This window comes from Canis lupus, chromosome 13 (assembly GCF_003254725.2).
Source record: "Canis lupus dingo isolate Sandy chromosome 13, ASM325472v2, whole genome shotgun sequence".
NCBI classification, from domain to species: domain Eukaryota; kingdom Metazoa; phylum Chordata; class Mammalia; order Carnivora; family Canidae; genus Canis; species Canis lupus.
Genome location: NC_064255.1, coordinates 17,693,510 through 17,721,021, shown reverse-complemented (window position 1 = coordinate 17,721,021; position 27,512 = coordinate 17,693,510). Strand labels below are relative to the sequence as shown.

The following is a 27,512-nucleotide window of genomic DNA, read 5'->3' as shown; positions in this document are numbered from 1 at the left end:
AAGGCAATTTGGAAGTTAAGCGCTGTGGAGTGGCTGTACTGGCGAGGTGCTGGAAGGCTGGTAATTACCATATCCTTGGCTGAAAGGTAATCCCAAGAGCAGGGGCAGGAAGGCAGGGAGCTCGTGCATCTCCAGGCTACAGCTACAGGTGCGTAGTTGTGAATGGCTTCTCTAGATGCAGAATGCCAGAATAAAAGGCCTTAACATTTGACTGGTCTAAGATGACATCAAGATGGGAACAGGAAAATTTACTAAGCAAGAAATAAATAAGGTTTAAGCCCTGAAGCCTTGCAAGCAGTATAATTTCAAACATCATGGTCTTGGACATCTGGGCTCTATTACCTGAAATCCCATTAAACCTCCAGTTTCATAATTCTGTGTAGAACCTGGTAAATTGCAAGATCCTGTTGATGGCCACCAGCCAGTTCAAGCAATTAATCACGAGGGTCCCCGAGCAGGTTTGCAACTCATGCCAAGTGGATTCTTTAAGTGGAAACTGTGTACACAAAAGAAATAGCCCAATCCATGCAGTTTCATAGCAACGCGCTTTGTAGCTCTGCCAACACAGAGAAATTATCTGTTATCATTAAGACATCCAAGCCTCATAACTTTTTTCCTCAATGGAAATTAGTACTCACTAGCCCAGGGAAGATTCCCCCAACCTCGTTAGCTGTAATATAGGCTGTAACCTGCTGAGAGCTGACAAATCCAGTTTAGACAAAACCAAACCCTACTGTCTCCCCACCCTCAGCATTTTCTCATTTTGGGAACTCAATGTGAAGTGGGCTTTTTTTCCCTTTGAACTTTTCTAGACTATATGGACTGTTCACATCCGCTCCTGTGTTCCAGGCCAAAGGGCCAAAATCCACAATAAAGAAATAACCTTGGAGCCTATATTCCGAATCCTATGAGGCATACCCAAAGTGAAAGGCCTATAACAAAAGAACTCTTTCTTTTAAGACTGGTTGCTTGGCTTTTGCCAACTCAAAAGGATTTATGTAAACGAGATCATTCTCTGCACTTCAGAATGTTTATAAAGTCTTTCCTAATTACATCATTTTGTTTATAGAATGATTCTGAGAAAATGATGGAGAACAGAGGGGAAGCCTGGAGCCCTTGCTATAGAAAGCAGGAAGGGGAGATGAGGATCAGAATAATTTATACTATGGTTGAGGGGATCTGTGGTTCACCTGGTTTTTTAGTTTTTTTCTTTCTGAAATTTTTACTAAATCTCTCTGTTTTCTCCTCTACAAAGCTGGTTTCCAATATGGTAGCTACAAGGCACATGTGACCACTTAAATTTAAATGAACTAAAATTAAATGAAATTTAAAATTAATGTCCTCCAGGCACTAGCCACATGTCAGCTGCTCAATAGCCACATGTGGCCAATGGCTACCATATTGGAGGAAGCCAGTATAGGACATCCCCATCATTGCAGAAAGTTCCACTGACTGGGCAGTGCTGCTCTAGATTAAGAACTCTATGGCCTTGCTACTCAAAATGTGGTCCACAGACCAGGAGCACCAGTATCACCTGAGAGCTTGTTAGACCTGCATGATCGGCCTTTTAACAAGATACCCAGGTGACTCATGGACATTAAAATTTGAGAAGTACTGTTGTAAAATACTCTTCCACTCTAAGATTCTGTATGGTGAAATTTATCATCGTTATCAGCATTATATCTTAATATTTATTTAGCTTGTATGGCATTAATTCCAAAAGATACTTTTGTACTTTGAGACTTGGCATGCAAAAGGAGAAAGACAATACCTGTGTACTCCCTTTAAAAGCATGTTTTTCTCTTTCTCTTGGAAAAGCTGCAGGGCCTAGAGAATTTTTTTTTGGAATTTTTTTTCTGAAGAAGTGAATCTTAGCATTTTTCCAATGAAGAAGCTATTGGAATAGTCAACAGAGAGACCTTTGAGATTAAAATAAGATTAAACAGAGAGGGAAATAGATTAATCAAAAAAAAAAAAGGAAAAGTAACTTGACTTACTCAGGGGTGCCCTGCCCTGGGAGGGAATGAGGTGAGAAGCAGAAGCAATGGGAGAAATAAGGAAACAGTCCCTCAGGATATAATCTGCCAGCTGGTCCTGCCATCGTGGAAATGGAGTGGGAATTTCAATGGCAACTTGGATTGAACTTCAAGGCATGTTTTCATGATCTCACATGAGATTCATTGTTATTTGCACCAGTGGACAGAGTTTTCTTCTGGAAGGTTCTGTGGGCTTTTAGAGTAGCTATTGGAATTTAATGACTTGAAGTGCTTACCTCTGTCCAGTGCAAAGAATGGAATCACTGAGTTACCTCCTACTAATTGTCTGGACAAATGCATCCCTGCTGAGAGCATCTGGCCTGATGATACTTTCTCCCAAAAAGGCATCAAATCATTTGATGTGGTGCAAGATGGCAGCCACTGTTGTCAGCAGTTCTAGTTCAAAATGGCCATAAAGCTGGGTGAGGTTTTGCCATTTTCTTCAGGACATCATGCCAGGAGTGAAGTTATAGGTGTCCTGGATTATCACAGAGAATTAATGGAGTTCAGATGCTTATATGAAGCATTTATACTGAGATTTCTAAACCAGCTTTCATTAGAGAACAATACCATGGTCCCCAAACAAATTCTGCTCCTACTTTAAGTAGCTACTAACCTTACTTATGCAGCTTAGATATTATATTCTTTCAACAAACATTTTTGAGAGTACTTTTCATATTTTTTTTAAGATTTATTTATTTATTCATTCAGAGAGAGCGAGAGAGAGGCAGAGACACAGGCAGAGGGAGAAGCAGACCCCATGCAGGAAGCCCGATGTGGGACTCGATCCCAGGTCTCCAGGATCACACCCCAGGCTACAGGCGGCACTAAACCGCTGCGCCACCGGGGCTGCCCTACCTTTGATATTCTAAGCATTCTTCTACACACTGCAGAAGGAGAAGAAGACATATTCTTTGCCTGGAAGAGCTTGGGGTTAGGAGCAGTAGTGCCTAAAGAGTGCTCCTCAGACTACCGACATTGGTGTCGCTGCAAGCTTGTTAGAAATGCACATTCACAGACATGCTCCAGACCTACTGAATCAGATTCTTTCCTTGTGGGGCTCAAAATCAATGCCTTACCAAGCTCTCCAGGGGATTTCAGGCAGAGTAAAGTGTGACAAGCATTAGTTTATAGACAGACACATCATCAGGTGATTCTAATACAGTATGATGAGTACAATGATACAGATATGAAACTCCACCAGCCCGGAAGCCCCCAAGGCAATGTTGGGCATTTTAGTAAGTACTCAATGGAATAAATGTTGCTTCTTGCTTGATTGATTGATGCATGAATCAACTTGTACAAACTAAACAATACTGGGAGGATGGAGCATGCCTAGTTTCCCGGACTTTCAGTGGGCTGGATGGCTTGCTCAGGCCTCACCGCTCTTGCCTTGTCCCATTCTAAAACCTGATGTTTGGATCACTGCACTGGATTATATCCAGAATTCTTGGTATTTTATTATGTGAACTGAACAAGACTGTAAACTAAATTTCCCCACAGTCTACATACTTTTCTCTGCCTGAAGGAGAAGTAACTAGTGGTTACGTACTAGGGAGAAGACAGAAGTGCTTCCATGGACTTGTGCCAAGCTGGCCTCACGACGATCACATAGAGGTTTGCAGACCTGCCCCTGGACATTCTAAACGAGTGGAAATGGGGAGTGGCTGGACAAAATTAAAATTTTAGAAGCTCTTTAAGATGAATCTGATGCAGTTAAGTTTGAGAACCTGTGGCCGAAATGCCAGAGTTCTTAAACCCTGGAATCCAGAGACTCAATTTAACCCACAGGAGCCAGAATGGACTTCTGTAAGGTTTTGAGTCTCATAATATAGACTAGCAGATTTACTTGTGGTAGAACAGTAAGTGAACAAACATAGTGTCTTTGCTTTTCTATGGCTGAGGAAGAGGAAAGGGATAGCTTGCAGAGAAAGTGTATTCTTTCTCTCACTGTGTGTGTGTGTCTGTGTGTGTGTATGTGTGTGTGTGTGTTTGCGTGTGGTATTTCAGCTTCATCTCATGGACCCTCTAAAGCCCCAGAGAGAGGTGACAGTCCAAGCCAATGAGGACTGCAAAGCCAACTGCAGAAAGGCTCCTCTCCTAGTATCTGGAGCCAATCACATTCTAATTGAAACAATAAAACCAAGGACTGAGAAGGTGGGGGATGGGGGCCAAGGCTTTCCTACCCCATCTAGATATAAATGCTTGCCTGAAAATGTTCCCAAGGGTCCTTGGGACTGCACATTTCCTGCTTAGCACTTCCAGATTCAGCAGGTCCCTGACATGTCATAACCAGATCAAGGGTCATAGCCTGGCTTACGTGCAGCCTGTGTTAGCACATTTAGCTCTCCAAGCCTAACTTCCTTCATCTGTGGAGTGAGGTCACTGTATCTATCTCCTCAAGTCGCTACACAGTGGACATGGGTTCTTTTTTTTTTTTTAATTTTAACATTGTTTTAATCAAGTAATGTAGCTGTTTGAAACAGGAAATTTTAAGACCATCAAATAGATCAAAGTGAAGGATTAATTTATTAGGATAGCCTCTATGGATAAAACTTTTGTCCGTGCATTTGAATTCCATCAGAAGTTTGGCACCAGACTGAATACTAGTCTAAGCCAAAATTTTCTCTTTAGTGTTTAGAAGCCCCAAACAGGTTTTCCTTCAGATTAAAAGAAAAGAGTCCCAAAAACTAACAGAACCCCCATGCTAGTCATTTGGTAAATACTTGGTTAACAATCGTGCTTACTATTATGGTCATTGTTGTCTTCAGGCTCTGTGTTAGTATTCTCCAAAGAAGCAGAACCAATAAGAGATCTTGGTTCTTCAACTGGAGATATATCAATTCATCCATATCTACCCATCTCTCTAGTTATTGAGAGACAGACAAATCTATCTAAAGAGAGGGAGTGTATACAGGGGAGAGAGATATCATATGGATGGATGGATGGATGGATGGATGGATGGATGGATGGATGGATGGATGGATAGATGATAGATAGATAGATAGATAGATAGATAGATAGATAGATAGATAAAGGAATTGTTATAAGGAACTGGCTAACACAATTATGGAGGCTGAGAAGGCCCAAGATCTGCAGGCTGGACACCTAGGAAAGCTGATGGTGTGTTAGTCCAAGTCTGACTCCAACTCCAAATGCAGAAGAGCAGTGTCCCAACTCAAAGAAAGAATTTTTTTTTTTTTTTTTTTTTTACTTATTAGTGATGTTTATTCTTTATTTTTCTTTGGCTATCCCTGGCTTAGACTCAAGTTGTAAGTATCTTGGGGCAGCCTAAAACCTGGAAGTGGGAACTAGGGCACGGATAAAGAGAGCTCTAGGAGAAGCCCTCTTGTTTTGTCTGTAAGGGGACAAAAAAGATTTCTTGATGCTTAGATGCTTAGACTTGACCTTTTTTTATTTAAAGGAGTTTTTTTTTCTTTTTTCTTTTAATCCCAGTATAGTTTACAGTGTTCTATTAGTTTCGAGTACAATCTAGTGGTGATTCAGCAGTTCTGTGCATGACTCAGTGCTCATCATGATAAGTGCATTCTTAATCCCCTTCACCTATTTCACCCATCCCCCCCTATCCAGCCTACCTCCCCTCTGGTGACCTCCCCTCTGTTCTCTAGTTAAGAGTCTGCCTTCTGGATTTGTCCCTTTTTTTTTTTCATTTGTTTTGTTTCTTAAATTCCACATATGAGTCAAATCACATGGTATTTGTCTTTCTCTAACTTATTCAGCATTATCCTCTTTAGATCTATCCACGTTGTTGCAAATGGCAAGATCTCATTCCTTTTCATGGCTGAGTCTTACTGGGCCTTTTGTTCTACTCGGGCCTTGAACTGATTGGATCCGGAGCACCCACCTTGGGAGGGCAATCTACTGTACTCAGTCTACTGATTCATATGTTAATCTCATCCAGAAACACCCTCACAGGACACACCCAGAATAATGTTTAACCAGATATCAGGGCATCCTGTAGCCCCGTGGGGTTGCCACCTACAGCATCACCATAGTTTACAGTTTCCGAGGGTTTATGAGAAGTCACAGGCTAGTTTGTATGCATCATCTGTTTTCTCACCAGTAACCCAAGTCCTCTGCCAGCCTAATACTCATTTTGCCCAAGATTCGGCTGAGTGAAGTAAGTCAGTCGGAGCAGGACAAACATTATATGTTCTCATTCATTTGGTGAATATAAATAATAGTGAAAGGGAAAATAAGGGAAGGGAGAAGAAATGTGTGGGAAATATCAGAAAGGGAGACAGAACGTAAAGACTGCTAACTCTGGGAAACGAACTAGGGGTGGTAGAAGGGGAGGAGGGCGGGGGGTGGGAGTGAATGGGTGACGGGCACTGGGTGTTATTCTGTATGTTAGTAAATTGAACACCAATAAAAATAAATAAATAAATAAATAAATAAATAAATAAATAAATAAATAAATAAAAAAAAAAGATTCGGACCTCGATTTTCATGCAGTCAGGGAGTAGAGTTAATTTCTTAAATATACTCAGAGGGCAAACACCCGCGAAACTATCGGGAGGCAGGCAGTGGCAGAAATGAAGCCAGTGCAACAGACAAGGCATACAAGTTCTCCCACCAAGGAACTGGTGGCAGAGCTGAGCTTTATTACCACATAAATCCCCCTTTGTCCTTTTATCTCCTAACTTCTCCCCTACATGCTAATTAATTGAGCATACCTGTTTAAATCATCCAGTCTTGATTCTTATAATGGTATGCCTGCGAGAGTTCTAAAAGTTAGAAATGATTTAGTATTAGAGGTTTTGATTACATTGAATATAAAATTAAATAAAATAAGCAAATGATGAATAGAAGAAAGAGTGAGGTTTGAACTTAGCCTTATATTCTGCACACACAGCAGTCAAACTTAAGTTGGTTTTTATCTTGGCCTATTTTGGGAGTGATATATTTGGCTCACAACCAGGAAGAGAAGATAAACAAGGACCTGTATCCTCTAAACCAACCTCAGCACTATTGACATTTTGGGCTGGATAATTCTTTGAGGGTGGGGGGATCTGTCCTAAGGCAATTCTAGGATGTTTATAGGGTCTCTGGCCTCTACCCACCAGATGCAATAGTTATCCCTCTACTTGTGATGACCAAAAGTGCCTCTTGACAGTTAAGATATCCCTTCGGGGGGCAGGAGGGATTGCTCCCAGTTGAGAACTACTGCTCTAAACATAGGAAAGATTTCAGACTGTTAAATAGGAATGCGCTAGCTTTCTCTAGGTCATACCTCTTACTTATGGCACTTTATGTATAGGATTTGTGTTTGATGAGCATTCTTTTACACAAATACAGCTACTTGCTTTCTTTCTTGCATTCCTGTTAGGAGTTAAGGAATTTGCTTTCCTAACACGTGTTTCTTATTGAGTCAGAAAATCACTGTGGTGAGAACAGCTCTGGGTTCTAGTCTCAGTCCTATGCCTTTTGGCATTATGACTGAGGAGTTCATGAACCTGGCCTCATTTTTTCCAGGGGCATTAAGATCTTCTCTTTTGGCCCTCAAAGATGGTGGTGAAGCTCCAATGAGTGACTGCCTGCAGAACTTTGGCTGGCTCATTGTAGCGGCTCAACAAATGTCAGTTCTGCTAATTATTGGCCATTATCCAAGGGTGACTGGGGATGTCCTATGGAATGTATCTCTCACACCTGACATAAATAGCCCCACATCAAAATGCAGTTCAGGTCCACTCCCAATACCCTCTAACTTGAATCACATAAAAGACACTTTCAGATAGAGGATATTTTATTTATTTGTTTACTATATGGTTCTTCTTTTGGAATGGAAGACACTAAACAACCTTTTTGTTTCTTTCCTTCAGCCTTGTGAGAAGTAAGGCTGCCTCTACAAGGTATCTTTTCTTCTTCCCAAAGAAACTAATCCCATCAGCCTCTTGTTGCTGGAGTAGGGAAAGGTGGAGCTGGATACACTCAGCCCCAGATCTGTTCTTAAATCCTCTGCCAAGCTGGCCATTGCCTCCCCGGCCCCTTCCTGCCTTTGAAGTGAAATCTCCTTATCATGGACTGGTCTGTCAATGTCTGCACTAATGTAGGGCAGAGTGAAAGCCATGGCGTGTTGACTATGGTCTTGGCAGGTGAGAAGAGTGTTATCCTTCTCCTGGAGGGTGCAAAGGCTTGACCTCTGGGCATGGTGTTTCTTTTTTCCTGGCCCCCAGCTGTGGCACTGGAACATTGCCCTATTTGTACTTTCAGTTCTCTAAGGAATTCTGGGAATGCATGGTAATAATAATAATAAATAGTAGCCATCACTCAGCAGGTATTTGCTATTTGCCAAACACCATGCAAAGTGTTTTTTCTATGAGCCCATTTTATCATTCCAGCAACCAAGTAAGGTAGGGATTATCATCACCATTTTAAAGATGAAGAAATTAAAACCCGGTCAAATTCATGTTTTCAACATCATACAGCTGGTAAGTGGTGAGTCTGGGATGTCAACCCAGATCTGCCTGATTCCAGAGCCCACGCCCTTAATCACTGAACTCAAATCCTTCTCCACTCATCCCAGGCTCTCGAGCCATTGGACTTAGGAGGTGATTAGTTCCCAGAATGCCTGAATAGTAATGTTGACCCATTAAGCAGAGATCAGAAAAAGAGCCCTTTACTTTATGTTAGCTGCAAATCCATTCATAGCCAGCACTGGCACGCACATTTATCTTTAGTCCTTAGATGGCAAGAGAGGAATTGGAGCAATCTCCCTTTCCATATGCAGCCCTGAGCTACAGGATTAAATCTCCTATAAAATTAAGCATTGAATTAAGCCGAAAAGAACAAAAAGAAAAAAAAAATCTCTTCTTCTCCAACACCATTCCTTTCTTCATTAATTTCACTGTTCCTTAAGCACTTTCTGTACATCTAGCACTGCACTTTGCACTAGGAAGACACACACTCAAAAGACATGGCCTCAAAAAATTTAGGAGAGATGGATACATTAAAATAAAGTGTTCATGGTGGGTATGGTGGTCAAGATTTCAGATTCCGTGCTGGCTTTTAGGGGGATGTTGTCAGCTACATCTAGGGGAAAGAAGGCTTCGTAAAGAATGTGACACGTAAGGTGGTCTTGGAAAATGGAGGGGTATGTATTCACTAGCATTAGAGAGTGCGCAAAGAAGGCATCTTGGCAGGAGGAAAGGTTGAACAAAGTCTGTGAACAACTCAGTATATGTTAGGAGCTGAAAGGAATCTGAGATGGCCAAAGCCCAGGGGTTGGAACGCAAAAAGTGCACACATTTCTCCGTTTAACGAGCCAGAGCCATCAAAAGCAAACTGCCACTTTGTATTTTGACCTCAGGTAGCTTTTCTATGCCCGAAGACATGTTTCCAATTGCAGATAACAAAACTCCTGAGCGAAGGGAAAACAGCAGAGACCATCACTATACATCTGGGATTGAAAGACAGTGGTCCAAGCCTTACCCTAGGCAGCACCTGGCACATACAACCTAAGCAGAGGCCTCTTGCTCCCACATAAAGCCCAATTCAACATAGTGACACGTTCAAATGAAAGGCAACTAACTATAAAAGATCAATGAATTCTTTACTGATTCCATGGAAAGATGGTCACAGGGGCATTATGCCATAGCACACTCTTTCTTCTCCTTGGCCAGCTCTTTTCCAAAGGCCTGACTCACATGGTAGCGGTCGCTCTGAGTCCCCTGTGTCACTCTCTAAACCCCCACTTTGTCTCTTTGTGGCCTCTACTTCTCCACGTTATCAATTTCTTTAAGGAGTATCCCTCTGCTCTCCCTATCATCTCTGTCTCATATAAATGAATTAAGTCTTTAATTTTCTTCCGAGCCCAACAGGGCCCTTTATTGTGCCGAATGAGTTTACGGATAAACACAGAATCCTACTTAGGAGAGAAGAGAATGAGAAAGGCTCTGAGTATTTATACTTTACACATGTGTCCCTGTCACTTCTGCATGACTCTAGAATGGGACATACCTAAGTCTGAGCACAGATTTGATCCTCACAAGCTGTGTGACCTCAAGCTAGTATACTGCTGGGCCTTAATCTCCTTATCCATAAAATGGGGATATCCCTACCTCTCTGAAGAAGTCTACAGGGGAACTACAGGTAAAGAGCTCTGAAATACAATGAGTTCAGCTTATGTTCTTGGTTATAAGGTTATTATAGCCTAAAACTAGACATGTCTGCTTTCCATTGGCTATTAGAGGTTCATGTGGAAAACATGGCTATTGGGAAAAACAGCAGCTGTGATAAGCCTAGTTATCAACTCCTGATTCAGCATCCAATCCAATCTATAGTAATTAATTAGAATTCACTATTATCATTACTCACTTTTAAATTTTATTTTTATGGCTATTTTTTTTAAGATTTTATTTATTTATTCATGAGAGACAGAGAGAGAGAGAGAGAGGCAGAGACACAGGCAGAGGGAGAAGCAGGCTCTACACAGGGACCCTGACGTGGGACTCAATCCCGGGTTTCCAGGATCACGCCCTGGGCCAAAGGTGGCACTAAACTGCTGAGCCACCGGACTGCCCTTTTATGGCTATTCTTAAAAATACTTTTCCAAGGTCACACATTTAATCAGAGCTGATTTTTTTATTAGTTTCAGAGGTAGAGTTTAGTGATTCATCAGTTGCTCATCACATCGAGTGCCCTCCTTAATGTCCATCACCCAATTACCCTATCCCCCCCCACCTCCCCCCTGCAACCCTCCCCTCTAGTTTGTTTCCTAGAGTTAAGGGCCTCTTATCGTTTGCCTCCCTCTCTGTTTTCATCTTATTTTGTTTTTCCATCCCTTCCCCCATGTTCAACTGTTTTGTTTCTTAAATTCTGCATATGAGTGAAATCATATGATATTTGTCTTTCTCTGACTTATTTCACTTAACATAACACCCTCTATTTCCTTCCATATTGTTGCAAATGGCGAATTTCATTCTTTTCAATGGCCGAGTAATATTTCTGTGTGTGTGTGTGTGTGTGTGTGTGTGTGCGCGCGCGCGTGCGCATGCCACATCTTCTCTATCCATTCATCTGTCAATAGACATTTGGGCTCTTTCCATAGTTTGGCTATTGCAGACATTGCTGCTATAAATGGGGCCTATGTGCCCCTTTGAATCACTGTTTGTATCCTTTGGATAAATACCTAGTAGCGCAATTGCTGGGTCATAGGGTAGCTCTATTTTTTAGGAACCTCCATACTATTTTCCAGAGTGGATATACCAGTTTGAACTCCCCTTTCTCCACATCCTCACCAACATTTGTGGTTTCCTAAGTTGTTAATGTTAGCCTTTTGTGAGGTGGTATCTCATTGTGGTGATCTGTATTTCCCTGATGCCGAGTGATGTTGAGCATTTTTTTCATGTGTCTGTTGGCCATTTGTATGTCTTCTTTGGAGAAATGTCTGTTCATGTCTTCTGCCCATTTGTTGACTGGATTATTTGTTTTTTGGATGTTGAATTTGCTAAGTTCTTTATGGTTTTGGATAGTAGCCCTTTATCTGATAAGACATTTGTAAATATCTTCTCCCATTCCATAGGTTGTCTTTTAGTTTTGTGACTCTTTCCTTTGCTGTGCAAAAGCTTTTTATCTTGATGAAGTCCCAATAGTTCATTTTTGCTTTTGTTTCCCTTGCCTTTGAAGATGTGTCTAGCAAGAAGTTGCTGCAGCCAAGGTCAAAGAGGTTGCTACCTGTGTTCTCCTCTACGATTTTGATGGATTCCTGTCTCACATTTAGGTCTTTCATCCATTTTGAGCTTATTCTTGTGTGTGGTGTAAGAAAATGGTCCAGTTTCATTCTTCTGAATGTCACTGTCCAATTTTTCCAACACCATTTGTTGAAGAGACTTTTCCATCGAATATTCTTTCCTACCTTGTCAAAGATTAATTGACTATAGAGTTGAGCTTCCATTTCTGGGTTCTCTATTCTAGGGCTGATTTTAGCAAAAATCCCAAAAGGATGCTATACTGTGTCTGGTTCCCAGAAATCCATGTGGTTTTTCTAGGCTGCACTCGTCCATTGCAGGTTGACCTGGATAGATTTGTATTCATGTTGGTTTCTATTCGCCCCTTCAATATTACTGGAGTGTTATCTCTTAATGAAACTGCAAAGTAGTTATCTTTGAGGTAGTATTACTATTAGTATGGATGCTTTAGTTAGTGCTCATTAGTCAATCTGCATTCTTGTGAACCTGATTTTTGTTGTTTTGCAAAATATTTAAAGAAACAATAATAAAATCCTAGCATCTTCCTCATTTTACTTAGAGTTCTTTTCTATGCATATTGTAGTATACCATACCTTTAACACGTAGCTGCATAATCATCATAATTACTACTTTGATAGCCACATGAGCATCCATCTTGTTAATGCGCCGTCATTTATTTAACCTACACTTTGAACAATGGGAGACTTATTTTCCAATCTTCCCACTATTATAAATAACCTCTAGGTTATATATCTGTGTGTACAGTTTCTCTCATATTTTAGATTATTTCCTTAGGATACACTCCTTGAATGGGAACAATGAGTCAAAGAATGTGAATTTTTAATAGTTTTTAAATAAACTGACATTATTTTTCCACTTTACAATGCCATCAGCAATATATTAGTATCCTACTTTCATTACAACCATATCAGTAGTGTGTATTATTTTATATTTAGTACACTTATATAGTACCTTACTTTTGTTTTTACATTGTCAAAAATAGCAAGTTTTTTTTATTAATTTTTTTTTTATTTATTTATGATAGTCACAGAGAGAGAGAGAGAGAGAGAGAGAGAGAGGCAGAGACACAGGAGGAGGGAGAAGCAGGCTCCATGCACCGGGAGCCCGACATGGGATTCGATCCTGGGTCTCCAGGATCGCGCCCTGGGCCAAAGGCAGGCGCTAAACCGCTGCGCCACTCAGGGATCCCAAAAATAGCAAGTTTTAATCAAACATTTGCTTAATAAATTTTGCATTCTCTCATATTTTGAAAAGCCAGTTTTAAAACCTAGGTAGGATTTTTTTTTTTCTTTTTAACATCAAGAACTCTTGGTATCTTTCTCTTTCATTGCCCAATAGTTTTGTGTATTAAATAAAGCTAATGTTGATATTTTTATAACAAAACATTCAGTGGCACTCCCATATTAACTAATAAATGAGGAACTATAGGGAGGACTCAGATAAAATGATAAGAAAAATATAAAATAAATAGTTACAAAACCCAGGAAGACATATCTATGCCAACATTCCCAAAGTCAAAAGCAAGGTTGCAATGCAGGTAGTTCAATCTCTGATCAGACTTTGATGACTTTCTCTGTCCTTGACCTCCTGCTCAGCCAGTCTCACTTTTCACCCAGCAAATTCAGGAGCTCCAGCCATACTGCTTTCAACATTTCCTTCTGCTTTTTATCCCAGGAAAGCTCTCTAATGAATAAAACCATCATTATCTCCACTCCCACCACCACCACCACCACCACCACCACCACACACACACACACACACACGCCTTCATACCACTCCCAATCTGATCTTGTTCCAGATCAGGTAAAGACATGAAATTCCACAATGTAGCAAATCACAGACCAGTGAGGGATGAATGCTAGTTCCAGAGGCCTGATTTTGCCTTGCCTTCCAGGCAACTTCGCCAGTCCCTGAGATGGATGTCTTCCACGCTCTGCCAAATGGTGGAAGGACATTCCAAGAATACAAACCACCATAAATTTGTCCTGGAGTTGAGTAACTATTATCTCTGTTAGAGATTTCTCTTTGACCTAAGGATGTAGGATTTGTTTGAGTAGGATAATTGCTACATACCAGCATCTGGGAACATGAAGAAATGACTCACTGCATTTTTCCCTTTTCGTCTTACAGCCTCCACCGAGGGTTCTCCGTAAACGTGGTTAGCCTTCCAAGCTGCTGTCCTGCCAGCTGATATGAACGTGGCCTGTTCCTCACGGAGAGACTAACTCATGGCACTGCCCGAAGATATCCATGGAGCATTGACAGATTAACCAGATTAACTGACCCATTCAGTCAAGATTATGGGCTTTGGAAAAATCTTAGTTTGCTGTGGATTTTAAAATGAGGTGCATAATATACAGTGCCAACTGGTTCCAAGTGGTCATTGGCAGACCACTAGCTGGAAAATTGCTTCCAGTTTTCATCACTGTGCATAACTCAAGCTCCCTTCAGGGAGCTGTCTGTGCCCTTCACTAGAAGTCCTATTTTAGCATGGCAACTACTGGATTATTTTATTATGTGTGCAGATGGCATGATGTGTTAGAAAAAAAAATCACAGCAGTTCTGCAATCTCAGTGGAAGTGTTCACAATATTCTGCCCTGGTAGGAATGTAAACATGTCTTGATTACGTTAGTTATGGTGTCTTAAAGGTGTTCTGTCCAACTCTTAAGCACTTTACCTGAGAACACTACACCAAAACGAATCAGCACGTTCAGTACATGTGGGAAAAGCGAGTATTCTCTTTTTTTTTTCTTTTATAAATCTCGTCCTTGTTCTGGCTCAGACTGTCCAAGACAAACTCCACACCTAGCATATCCCCGGTCATTTGTGGTAGATTGGTGTAAACATGGCCACAATACTGTTAGACTTAACCTGTTGACACTTTACTCCACCAACTGGATTTCTTGCAGTGCCAGAGGGAAGTAGAAGGGGGCTGGTGGTTGAAGTATCTTAGCTCTTTGTTCCTAAGCTGGGAACCGAGGCACAACTTAGCACATCCACATACAGATGAACCCAGGAGGCTTCTATGTGGCCGGTGTACATGCTCTCTCCTTCTATAGAAGAGTATTTTCAATGGAGAAAAGAGATGGCTTTTTAGTCAAAGACCATGGTGGATTGAGGGTAAGGAGAAAAGAATGCAGTTTTCCTGTGTTGGTCTGGCTTTACGACTTTAGGAGACTTTCTAGGTCAAGTTTAAATCACAGCTCTCTGAAGAGGGGAGACAACAGGTGTCCCCTTGCGTGCCTAAGGAAGGGGAAGGGCCCAATTCATACTAGGTTCCTACCTCCATAGAGAACCGACTAGTCCCTTTTAATCCTTTCTGGGATTCTCTCCACAATTAATTATTTTTTTTACTACATCTTACAACAAAGCACAGTCCTAGGAAACTGATCAACCCAGTTATTGCTTGTCTTTGGGCATTAGAGAGATGTCCATATTGACTGACCCTACATAATACTTTAGCTTTGTTTTCCCCCTTGAAAATATAAACTTGGCTGAATCAAAAATTCAGCAAATATATTCTGTGTACTCACAATCCCAATCTGGGACTGACAGGTACCAGAGACTTTCCTTTAAATATGCATAACAACCCTGGGGCCCTGCCAGTACAAGGAAATTTGGCATTTTAGGAGGGGGTCTCCATACAAGCACTCATGATCTGCTCTCCCTTGGCGGGGGCGGGGGGGTGTCTCAGGAAATGCACAACACATTGGAAAATACCCCCACCTGAGATCAGGAAAGCTGACAGGGGAAGGGAAAGAGAACCGAATGTGATTCGGGTGAGTCACCTCATAGGATGACTCACCACAAACCTGTCAAGCTGTTATTGCCAGAGGAAGGGGCTTTGGAGAGGGAGCTCAGAAGAGTTTTCAGTCACCATCAAGATCTGGCCTTATGACAGGTCAGCACCAGGACCATCAGGCTCTCACAGACCCTAATTCTTTACAAATCCAGAATGAGGCGGCCAAACCCTGGCTGTCCATACCCCTGGAGATAACATTCCAAACACTACTGCCCACCCCCTGAGTTTCAATTCCAACAGCAGGGCTTCCTTCTTCTTTCATTCTTTCTTTTATTTAGCAAGGATTTGTGAAGCACCTACTACGTGCCAAGCATTGTGTTGGGGTAACAACAGAGTACGAGGCAGACTCCCCATGCCCTTCTGGAACAGTATCTCCTCCCCCTAGACACTGCCCCCATCTTGGCTTTTCCACAATGGAAACACAATTCAGACAGCTTTCCCCACTTCCAGAGTAACCTCACAAAATGCACAAGGCAGCAGGCTGTTCCCTTGCCTGTGGAAGTAGACAGTGGAGGAAGTGGTAGTAGGCAGCATGAGGCCACATATTTGCATCCTTGTATACATCAGACCTTTCCCAGGCCCAGACTTAGCTGGTTAGAGCTTCCTAAAGCAGCTTTCGGTTGCTTTCCTGGATGTTCACCTTGGTCATCTGTATTCCCATCCTTTACACAGGCACCAACATTGGTCATTATGCCAGATTTTCTGAAGCTGCAGTTCTCAGTATAGTCCAGGGGACCCAGAATAGGGCCTCCTGAATCCAGAAGAATGACTGTCAGGTGCTAAGATACTGTAGCTGGGAATTAATTGGTTTATTAATTCAGGGTCATTCTGAGACTGTGGCTAACAACCTTGGAAAACTGGATACGCTTTATGGCACAGTCAGTCATTAAATGATAGTGGTTCATCCTTTCTTTGGCCTTCGTAAAATATGTTCTGAACAATTAAATAAGTCGAGTTTCCTAGCCTCTTTTTTTTTTTTTTTTAATGTAGCTACAAGTGTGCTGACAGATTATGAAAAGGTGACAGATAAGGGTGGAGATGGGAAAAGGCAAAATTGAAGATGATGAAAGAACCCAGTTGAAGATGGCGTCTCTATAAATGCCTTAATTCCCAGAACACCACGTTATTTGCCTATGAGCTATGACTGTTTTCCAAACTGTGGACCTCATTATGAAATCACTTGGGGGGGGGGGGGATAGTTTTGGAAACGTGGTGGCATAAAAAATCTGAGCATTCCCTTGCTAACCGGCAAAATGGAGACACGAGTTCCTTCGCAGCCTCCACAATTCTTCGTTCCATGTTCATCCACCATTTCCCGCCATTACTTCCTGCTGTGCTCTACCTTCTTCCTGAGATGTGTGTAGGAACTTTTTCCTCCCAGAAGTTCAGGAATGGCTGTGGGGACTTTTGTTTCAGTAGGCAGCAGGAGAACCAGGAGGTAAAGGATAAATATTTTGATGTCTAAGGGCTATAAACTGTTGATGCTTAACTTTTCCTGTTACTTAAACCTCTGCTACACTTTTTATTGAAAGGCTGACACCCACACTTGTGTGGGGAAAGACACTCTTGGGAATGACGAGAAATGAATAATTATCAGACTCTCTGGGGTGCCAAGGGGATTAGCTTGTTCCAGCTTCCGAACCGAATTTAAAATGCAGAGCATCATCCGTGGTTCTGCTAGGGTGAAAAAGCGAATCACTTCAGTAGTTTAAGACATACCTAGGGGATAGAGATCCTATAAACTTTCTTATGGGTAATGGCGGCCCTTCAGCCCCCTGCTCAGGCTCCGTGAGCTGTGTAACTGCACATTTGACTTCTACCTCCAGAACGGGGGAAGCAACCCCGAGTCCTCTCCCAAGTCACTTCTCAGTTGCAGAGACAGATGTTAACAGTCCTCCGTTCTGAGGAGATTCTTCCATTTTTAACACTCATGGGGAGAAGGACTATCAACCGTACTCACAAATATAAAAGAAGGATAGAAACCTCTAATGGATTTACCCCAGTGTTACGTGCAAAGGCTTCCTTTGTCTGCGAATGCCACATGATTGATTTTGGATAGGAACAATAAAAGTCTCTGGGAAGAAAAGTTTTCACGACCCCCTTAGTACTTTAGCTTTACCTAAACCTCCTCTTCCCTGTGCCATTAGCTGCTCCATTCTTTGTGATGTTTTCCTCTACATTCTTTAGAGTAATTTTGTTACTTGACAACTAGACTTAAGATTGCCATAGACTCTTTTTAAAAATCTAATCTTTGAAAATGACATAAATTCTTTTATGCCTTAAAGGCTGTTTTTATTCACCTCTCCCACAACCCTTTCCACCCCACTCTTTTGCTTTTTTTTTTTTTTTAATCTCTTCTTTTAATACAATTCTTTGGGTAGATTTTGAGTATTCTATAAAGAACTCAAACAGAAAAACTTAACCGTCTCCTTTTTCCCCCAATACTGACTAATAATTCCTTCTTTTTTTTTACCATTTTATTTTTATTTAATACATTGATTTGTCCTTTTGTGGTTTTCTTTTTTTTTAAATAATAAATTTATTTTTTATTGGTGTTCAATTTGCCATCATACAGAATAACACCCAGTGCTCATCCCGTCAAGTGCCCCCCTCAGTGTCCGTCACCCATTCACCCCTACCCCCCCTCCCCTTCACCACCCCTAGTTCATTCTTATGATTGACGTTGGTGAGGGTTCGCTGCCCAAACAGATGTGGATTCACATCTCTAGGGAGTGACTGGTCAAAGCTGCTAATCAAAACAGAACCCATGAGATTATGAGGGAGGACAGACCAGGAGATGCTTCTGCACAGGGCACAGCTGGGGACTCTACTTCAAAGACAAGGAGGTCCTGCTCCTTTGTTTCTTAAGATCTCACCTAATCCTGTAGCCAGAAAACTGCCTCATGAATTCTCCTTTATCAATATGCTTGATTCCTTGGCACCACTGCATAGTTTCCAGGTCAAACAGAACCACATTTCCATTATTTTGCTCTGGTGACTTACTCTTGTGGGGAGACAGGGACATTCTTTTGAAAGCTAATCACCTGTGGGCAGCTTGAGAAAAAGTTGGCCATGTGCACAGAGAGGTTCTTCCCCACCTTAATAAACAGAATAAAATAGATCCTTCCCTGGAGATTCTTATACGGGAAGGTGCTAGAGGGATGTATCACACTGGTTCTCTTCTGGCCATCATTTTGGCCCTGCAGGGAAAATTCTGGAAGTAGGGGGTGGGAGGAGTGCAGAGCATCATTCCTGAGATCTAGAAATTTAAAGATGAAATTCACCTATAGGATAAATGCAAAGGGGAAGTGGCAGTGAGAATGGGATCAGTTTTAGACCTTCTGCCCGACAGCACAAAGACTGACAAATGACTTCCACAGAACAGCAGAAAATGCGTGTTAAAGGCTTTGCAAGATTGGAGATTTATGCACCATGTAGGGCTATTTTACAATCTTGAAGAGCCCCAAGCATTCTTACTTCAGAGCCTCCCTTCTCCAATTACGTCAAGCACTAAAAGGAACCAACAACATACACCTAATAACATTTCAAAGTAACCCTATGACTTGCACTGAATTGCAATTGACTCGTTGACATAATAAGTGTTGTAGATACAGTCTTTCTGATTATACATATTCTTTTCATATTTTGGAGCCAATGGTTCAGGGGTTTCATTTCTTTAATGGCTTGTTTTGTTGCTGTTGTTGTTCCAAACCTCCAACATTTCCAGAAGCCTTAGAAAGGCTCTTAAAACCAGGCCTTTCTGCCTCAAGTGCAGAGTGATAGAAACAGCCCCACTGATATGAATGACACAGAGACTGTGACATTAATCCAGCTGGAGAGGCTAACACCCAAAACACTGAAGACACTGAAGCCTCTGCTGGTTGCTTTCTGCATTGCTTAAAACCTTTTAAATTTCAGTTGTTTGGATCAAAGGAAGTAAACGGGCTGCTCTCCACTTGGCTTTGCCTGTTAGGGCACACACATAGCTATCAAATGTAAAATTCTAAACTGGGTTGATATGCAAGAGCTCACAGATCTGTTATGTGTGATTGTATTTAAATACCATTCTCTCCAAATTCTATAAAAACATTTTCAAGAGCTTAACTCTTTAAAAAAAAAAAAAAAAAAAAAAAAATCTAAAACAAGAGAGATTCTTATTAGGTCATTATTTGTCCTGCAGTGGGGGAACTGCTTTTGTGACATAACTTTGAAGAAATACTTGCTTGCCATTAAATGCGAATGTCTGGTGGTTGCTCTGTTCCACAAACTGATGGTGGGCTTCTCCCATCCGCAGAGGAAGTTGGCCTGCCCAGCCTCACCCCCATTCCACCCCCTCTCAAGATAGCGCAAGGACCATGAAGACACCTTTTGAAGCTCTGGATAGTCTCCCTATTCATGCATAATTTCAAGAATATGATTTGGGTTGAGCACTGCCATGGTCTTTGATTATATGACCCCTAAATCAATTAGAATTTTATATATATATATATATATATATATATATATCCAGTATTTTTTATTGACCACCATCAACTGCATTTAGTGCTTTGCATTGGGAGCTGCCTGCTTATTCTGTGGTAGCTTCAAACAGTCCCCATACCTATTTCCCATACAGGAGAAGGACTGAGAATGTTTTCCCACACATCAACTGCAGAAGTTTTGAAGCATGTGACCAGGTTCTTTTTCACATCAACAGGCCCCTGTTTGTAGGAGGTAAACCTAAAGAGAATTGGGTCAGATTGGAGGGGCTGGGGAGAGGCTGGGGGCCACATACTGGTGTTTGAACACTGGAAACTGTCTTTTCCATTGTAATGTAACTCTCATCTCCAGTCACTAGAAAGAGAAGCATTAGCCTCTTCAGTGAGTGTTGGCCACCCTGGGGGTCGTTGGGGTTCCACTTGCTTAAACTCACACATAGACAATTTGAAGGTGCTCTGGGAGGTCTGAATGGCATGTCCACCATTATCTTTTCTCCACCAAAAGAAAAATGCTATCCCTTCAAGGCCATGTTTGAGGAGACCAAGGCTTGGCTAGTGAAGTTCACACTGCTGAGCTGAATAATGTTAGGCTCTTGACTTTGCACTGCAAAAGTTTCAGTCATGATTGGCACAGAAGCAGCTAGTCTGTTGAAAAGCCAAGCCAGCACAAATGTTTGAAACTAATTGCACTGAAACTCTTGTGCCATTAAGCCATACTACTGTAGCTCCAATTAATCCAACTATTTAATATCATTAGCCACTAAATTAAGTAGCTGCCCCCAAAACTTTAGAGAAGATCAATATTGTAACAAAATTACTTATTAGCAGTAAAAAGTACTTGAGAAAAGAAAATATTGATCTGTTGTGGCTTATGTAGTTGAGTTATTCTTAGGACTTTGTGGATCTGGCACTGCTCTGAGAAAGGGGAAGAAGAGGTTTTGAATTCAAGAATACTTGGATTCAACAGAAATTGCCGGTCTCTCTAGGCTTCTGCTCATCTGTCACCTTAGCAGGCAGGAATGTTTGCAGGCTAAATAAAAGGAGCTAAGGGGAGGTGTTCCATACCACTAATATATGTGCAATTATCACAGGGACCTGGGCTTTATTTACTTGTGAGCCCTTTCTCTTTATCCTTTCTCCTTGTAGCTGGTACTACTGAGAGCCCATCCTGGGATTAGAAAAGAAAAGAAAGGGTGAAAAGAAAGTAACAATCAGCATTTTGCATATATACACACAAGCTTTATCTAATGTATGGGGACCAGTCTGCAGAGCCTATGGCTTAGGTGCCCATCTATCTCCACTTCTCTGCCTCCAAAAGACTTAGAGTTGACCTAGCTGAGGGAGAGAGCCTCAGGTTTGGCTTAGTGCACTCAAAAATCGCCAATCTCTGAGTTGGAGAAGACCAGTGAAAGTGTGAAGTTGACAAATAGAGGGTCACAGGAAGCAGAGAGGCACATTGAACTTCATTGATGAGCTACTGTATTTTAGTATTTGTTCTAGGCAAGAAAGGAAGAAAAATCACACAATGTGAACTGAATGGAAGACCAGTGCTCTCAGTAGGGTATAAGAGGGGAAAATCTCATGAAAAAAATTGGTTCACGGTTTTACAAACACTAACAAACACGGCTATAAAAGCACGTTTCATAATACAAAAGCCTACATCGAGGGTAGAAAGTTTTATAGCTTCCTTAAGTGAGTAGTTAAACCAGCAGTCTGAACTCTCTTAGTCCCCTAAGAGTGGTTAATTAAATAAGTATTTTCCTTATCCATTGCCCACATCTGTGGTTTTTTTTCTCTATGCACCCTAGAAAAACTCCCAGGACTAGACTTAGGAGGACCCAAGCAAGTTACATGGTAAAATCAGAGTGCCTTTTCTGTTGGATGTTCACTTTGGTTCCCTGGGTTCCCAGGGCATACAATGTTTAGAAACTTTTTTCTCTAAACATAAGAATTATTGTGCACCACAATCTTGAACCAACGATTTCCATATCTTAAGCAGCTCTCAACTTGGCAATTCCCTCTGGGTCTCCTTTATATTTTCTTATAATGTTTCTTTCTGTGTTGGGTTGTCGTCAAAAAAAGAGTTGGGGGGCATGATTCTTTTTAAATTGATAGAAATGAAACTGTACAGATTTTTGCCCCCTTGTATCTGTGAGCATGATCTCTATCGGGCTTGAAAATCTGCTTTATCATTTTGTATATCTGACTATTTTGTATTCAGCATTACTTGATTCCTTATGTGCATGGCAATGTATTAAAATGTGGGATTTCTATTACCGTGTAAAAGTGTTTTGATTCTGATTTTCAACATATATCCTTAGAAAAAAATCACATTAAACTTTTTATTTCTGTTTTCTTCAGCTCATCAGCTTTGCAGAAGGAAAAGAAAAGTTAACAGCATTTCACTTTCCCTGTGTTAGCTAATGATGCAATTCATGGTGGAAAATTGTCCTCAATTATGCTGTGTTTCCTGGAGAAATAATATATGTGAAATGAATTGGTGGCCTCCCTCCAGCTCCCAGCACACAGAACTCCCCCAGCAACGAATCCCACCAGCGTGATTGCTATTACCACTGAAGGCTTTAGTGGTGAGCACAGCCAGGCAAAAAGACACAATTCTTTTGGTCTCCAGATATGGTAACACCCTGGGAAGAGATGGGACAACAGACCTTGGTCCACCAATTTACTCTCACCCCAGAGAGTCTTGAGTGCTTATAATAGCATGATTGATGGCATTCCCAAGCGCCTCCAGTGCCATCTGTCTCAGGTAGTGACCAACTGTAAGCTATCAGTTACAGTATTTTATCGGTAGAGATACTGACCTTCAAATAACACCTGACCAAGAGATCTGGGGGCCGAAACTAATTGTTCTCCAAAACAGATGTGGCATAGCCAGTTCTTTATTTCAGCAAACATGTGGATATACTCCAGTCTCAACCACGTATTGAAGGGATGCCAAACATTTTTTCTCAAATAAAAAAAAATTTAACTAAATAATACAATGTACCAAATATAAACAACGGACCATTTTACCTGCTCCACCATTTCCACCCTTCCTTTACTCAAGGAAACATCCTAATGAGTACTAAGAGCCACTATGACTTTACTGAATATGATGAATTGCTTTGACTTGTACTATGGAAACTCTTCTTTCCCAGAAAAGAAAAGGCACTTATAAATTGCATGAAAAAGAAAGGAAACTCTCACTGCCTTTTTTATTACAGGTTTACTGTGAATATAATTTGGGGGGGTTTCCTCCCGCTTCCCGAAAAGTTTTCCAAAAGCAAAACCTGCAATAATCTTTTAGGTAGGCTACTGACTCGGTGTGTAAACCTTCTACATCTGCCTTACGACTCTAAAAGCACAATTTTCTGCTGCTCTTAATTCACACAGAACATGGAAACCGGGCAACATTTCGCCATTTAACCTCTTGAGAGGATATAGAATGAAAGACCCCAAGCCCAGTGTCCTCTTGTGTTGACCTTTCTTGGATGATTTCCGACCATTCCTTCTCTTCTATTTGTCTTTCTTAACCACTGGCGTTCTTCTCTGCCTTACCTTCCTCCCTATCTTCTCTCTTTCTCTTTCCCTTCTTCCATCCCACCTCAATTCCTCTCCTCCAACTCACTTTACCCTTCTTTCTTTTTTCTCCCTGTAGGTAGGGCATTCATCTTCTTGGTATTTGCATTCCCATCTCTTGGTACATAATAGTTGCTCAACAAAGGTTAGGTCTCGGTAAATTAAACTTGGTGTCATGTCCTTCCCAGCTAATTTCCCTCCTTCCTACTGAGCTCATCAAGCTGTTCTAACACTCCACTAAGCAAGTTAACTTGGAGCAATAAGGACTAAAGCCAGGTGTCTTTTCTGACGTGGGTGAAAGTTTTAGGTAGCAGATCACCAAGGCAGCTTCCAGTATGCTCAACCCAGGCCGAGGCAGATGCCCCTTGATACCATTTTGCCAGTACAAAGGAAAGTTTTCTACCATCTTAGTGTTTGGGAACTCATACTTGCCTGGGCAGACATGGTGGCCATTTTTGGATCAGGTACAGTGATGTCATAAGAAGCTCAGTCGAGGGCACCAAAATTATTTATTGACCTAAGATTATTCAGATTATGAAATCACAAGAATTAGTAGCACTTTCCTCTTCACATGTATCTATTTTTATGGTATATAGGTGTACATACACTGAAAAATAGCTTTCCATAACCTTTCCTGATTTTGTACATATATTGAAAAATCAACTAAAAATAAGCGTGAAGAAAGGCAACCACATCTTTCTGTTCTTGTATGGCACTGGGGAGGTATAAGGTAGGAATGGATAATGAGAATTGCATACATTTGTTTCACAAAATGAACATGCCCCCATTCTCATGAGAAATGGAAAATTTGCTGGGGTCCTATTTTGCTCTTGCATCTCTGTCCTCTGGTAGTAGAATCTGAATATTATTAGCTGCCCCACCATTGCCCAGTTTATGCTGGGAATTCCAAGAGAGAAATAGGAATATATCTGAAAGCATTTCCAGGTTTTAGTTGGTCCTTCATGAAACTTCCAAAGTAGGATGTGTGGTTGTTGGTATGGGTATGTGTTACACAGAAAATCTTAAAAGTCCTTCTTCCCATCTATGCAGCCCTCATTATCCATCCAAAGGCAGCTGCTTACCTTCCTTACCCCAGATCTTCCTCCCTCTGCCACTCTCAACTCCCAACCAAAAATTCTCCCAGCCACCAGACATCTCTGGTTCTCACCTACTTCTACAACCTCTCGCATTCTATTTCCATAGTTCTCTTCTAAATCACAACCCTCTTCCATCTAATTTTCCCATTTTTGTCTCTCCAGCTCTGCTTTTCTCTACCTATTGCCCTGATTCCACCTCACAAAAGCTAGTAAGCATTGGATTTTTTTTTAATTTTTAATTTCTTTTTGTTTGCAAGCAAGGGAGAGAAAAAATGTGATAATACAATATGTTTTCTTTATAGTTCTCTTTATCAATTTTTTTAAAAAAGTCTTGCCCTGGAACTATAGATTTAATAAAAAAACAAACAAACAAAGAATAACAGAAGATTAATACAGTTACCATCAATGGCTCAAATTCTACCTCCAGAAAGTAAGTCTGATGGGTCTTGAAGTCTTTTTTGTTTATTCCTTTAACAAGTGTAGATGGATCTTGTGCTATTCATCCTGTGTGCCAGGAACAGTGCATGGCGCTGGACTAAATGTTAGTGACTCAGAGATAAATGATATTTTTTCCTGCCCTTAAAGATTGTACACCCTAAGAGAAATAAGGAGCTCAACATAATTCTTCTTAAAGAACCCTTATTAAAATGCAAAAATCTCTGGAAGGATATCCTAAATCCCACTCATTCTCACATCCTGGGGTTGGGGAGAGATAGAAAGCTCCACCATCAGGTAAGCTCTAAAAACATGATTTATGTACTTCACCCCACTCCTAGAGACATATGATATACATTAGCATATTAAAGGCTCTGAGAAGTCTTGCAGGAAATAACCATATACATTTATTCAGTGCAGTATTTTCCAAATTCATTCAAGCATCAACATTTTCCCTCAGAGAATACAACAACCCATAGAACAAGCCCTTTTGGAAATGCTGATCTGTGCCAATCATTGGCTTGACAGCAATATGTTATCAACCAGGTGAGTGCAAAGGCCCTCAGAAAATAAATGGTGCAAAAGATGGGGTCCCAAGAGAGTGATGGAGGGGCCAGAGAGTGGGCTAAAAATGGAGTTGCTAATGTATATTAATAAAAATAACTATATGGACGCCTGGATGGCTCAGGTTAATCATCTAAATCTTGATCTCAGCTCAAGTCTTGATCTCAGGGTCATGAGTTTAAGCCTCATGTTGGGCTCCACCCTGGATATGGAGTCTACTTGAAACAATAATACTAATAATTATAGAACAACACTGTGAGCTTATCATATCCTAGCCTTACATCATCCACAGATGGGAGAGGGGAAAACAGTAGTGTGATTTGGACCAAGGCTCACATACCTCTGGCTTTTAATATTCTTTTTGGAAAAATAGGGATTTGGAATAGGTGGACCCCAACATCCTTTCTACACCCCAACATTTTAAGCCCAACTATAATTTTACCATACTTTATCTCCAATTTTGTTTTTAAAGAGAAGTAAGCATACATTTAAAAATCTAGATGCTCCAGTCTGCTGTAGCTTTCTTTCCTTCTCAAGATTGAAAAAGACTTTGGGGGTGAGGGGGCACCTGGTTAGTTTAGTCAATGGAGCTTGTGACTCTTAATCTTGGGGTTGTGAGTTTGAGCCCCACGTTGGGTATAGGGATTACTTTAAAATTAAAAGAAAATTTGTTTTTTAAAAACAGACTTTTTTTATTTTATATAGTTTTGTCTCACAAGCATTATGCAAGATTTTCAAAGGAAATGAGCTTGGAACACCATTTGAGCAACTGGGCAAGCACGCAGGTCCATAAATGGCATCTCCAGCAGCACGAAAAGGTATTAATTTTAATTGGTTAAGAAAAAAAAATCTTTAAAAATTATTCTTGGCCACAATGGAACTGGGGGGGGGGGGGGAAGTCATTCAGAGAATTTGAAAAAAAAGAACAAGTGGTATCAAATTTGACACCTTTGTTATTTATCCTTTCATGACGCCCTATTCAGAAATTAAATTAGGGGAGTTAGAGGCTGAATTCAGAACTCTATTTTAAAGATGGGTTCTGAACGACTGCCACTAACTCTCAGCAGAGATTCCTGAACATTTGTTTAGGGGAGCGTGTGTGTGTGTGGTGTGTGCACATGTGTGCGCATGCACACATACTTGCAGGAGTGTCCATGTAGTTAAGGATGGAGATAAGAAGAGGGAAGGAAGTGGGAAGGAGGAAGAGATTGGGAGAATTTCAAATGAAGGCCTGTTTCTACTTAGGTCTGATCGATTTCCTCTCTCATCCTGAACAAAATAGGTAAATTCCTGCTTTTATTTGTTCCTTTGTATTTGTCTCTATTCCATTCCAAAATCATTCGAATAATCTTTTAAGTTTTTAAATATATTTTATTCTGAAAACCAAAAACAGTTATAATGAGAATTGGTCCTGACCAAGTATCTGATAATTGTGTCTGAAATACAATTTAATTGACGATAAGCAAAACAATAGCTGTATTGACTGAGTGCTCACTAGAGGTCCGGCGTTCTATGTTTTACCTCATTTAATCCTTACTATATTCTGTTAGGTGTTACTATTCTTTTTTAATTTAACAGTGAAGAATTCAAGTTTAAAGGAATTAAATTCTTAGATTCGATCCTACAGCCAACTTAGCTGTTTCTGACTGGGAAGCACAGAACCTCAACTGTTAGATATACTCACATTTATTGAGCACATACAATGCACAAGGCACTCTGCTTGACATTCCCTTGCACCAGTGGTCCTTAACCCCTCCAAATCACACGCGTTTTCAAAAAATCTACTGAG

The 27,512-nt window shown here is 40.9% G+C and overlaps 1 protein-coding gene across 3 annotated transcripts in view; it reads left to right on the top strand.

The window, feature by feature from the left end:
* The window catches only part of SAMD12 (sterile alpha motif domain containing 12), a 379,209-nt gene extending 356,888 nt beyond the window's left edge, over positions 1-22,321 (top strand). For all 3 annotated transcript variants that reach the window (XR_007401517.1, XM_025451023.3, XM_049092616.1), the window contains one exon: positions 13,898-22,321. Coding sequence is in view for 2 of the 3 variants with exons in the window: in XM_025451023.3 (XP_025306808.1) it covers positions 13,898-13,920 (23 nt within the window). In the remaining variant the exon portion in view is untranslated. The remainder of the gene's footprint in view (positions 1-13,897) is intronic.
* Positions 22,322-27,512: the final 5,191 nt, after the last annotated feature.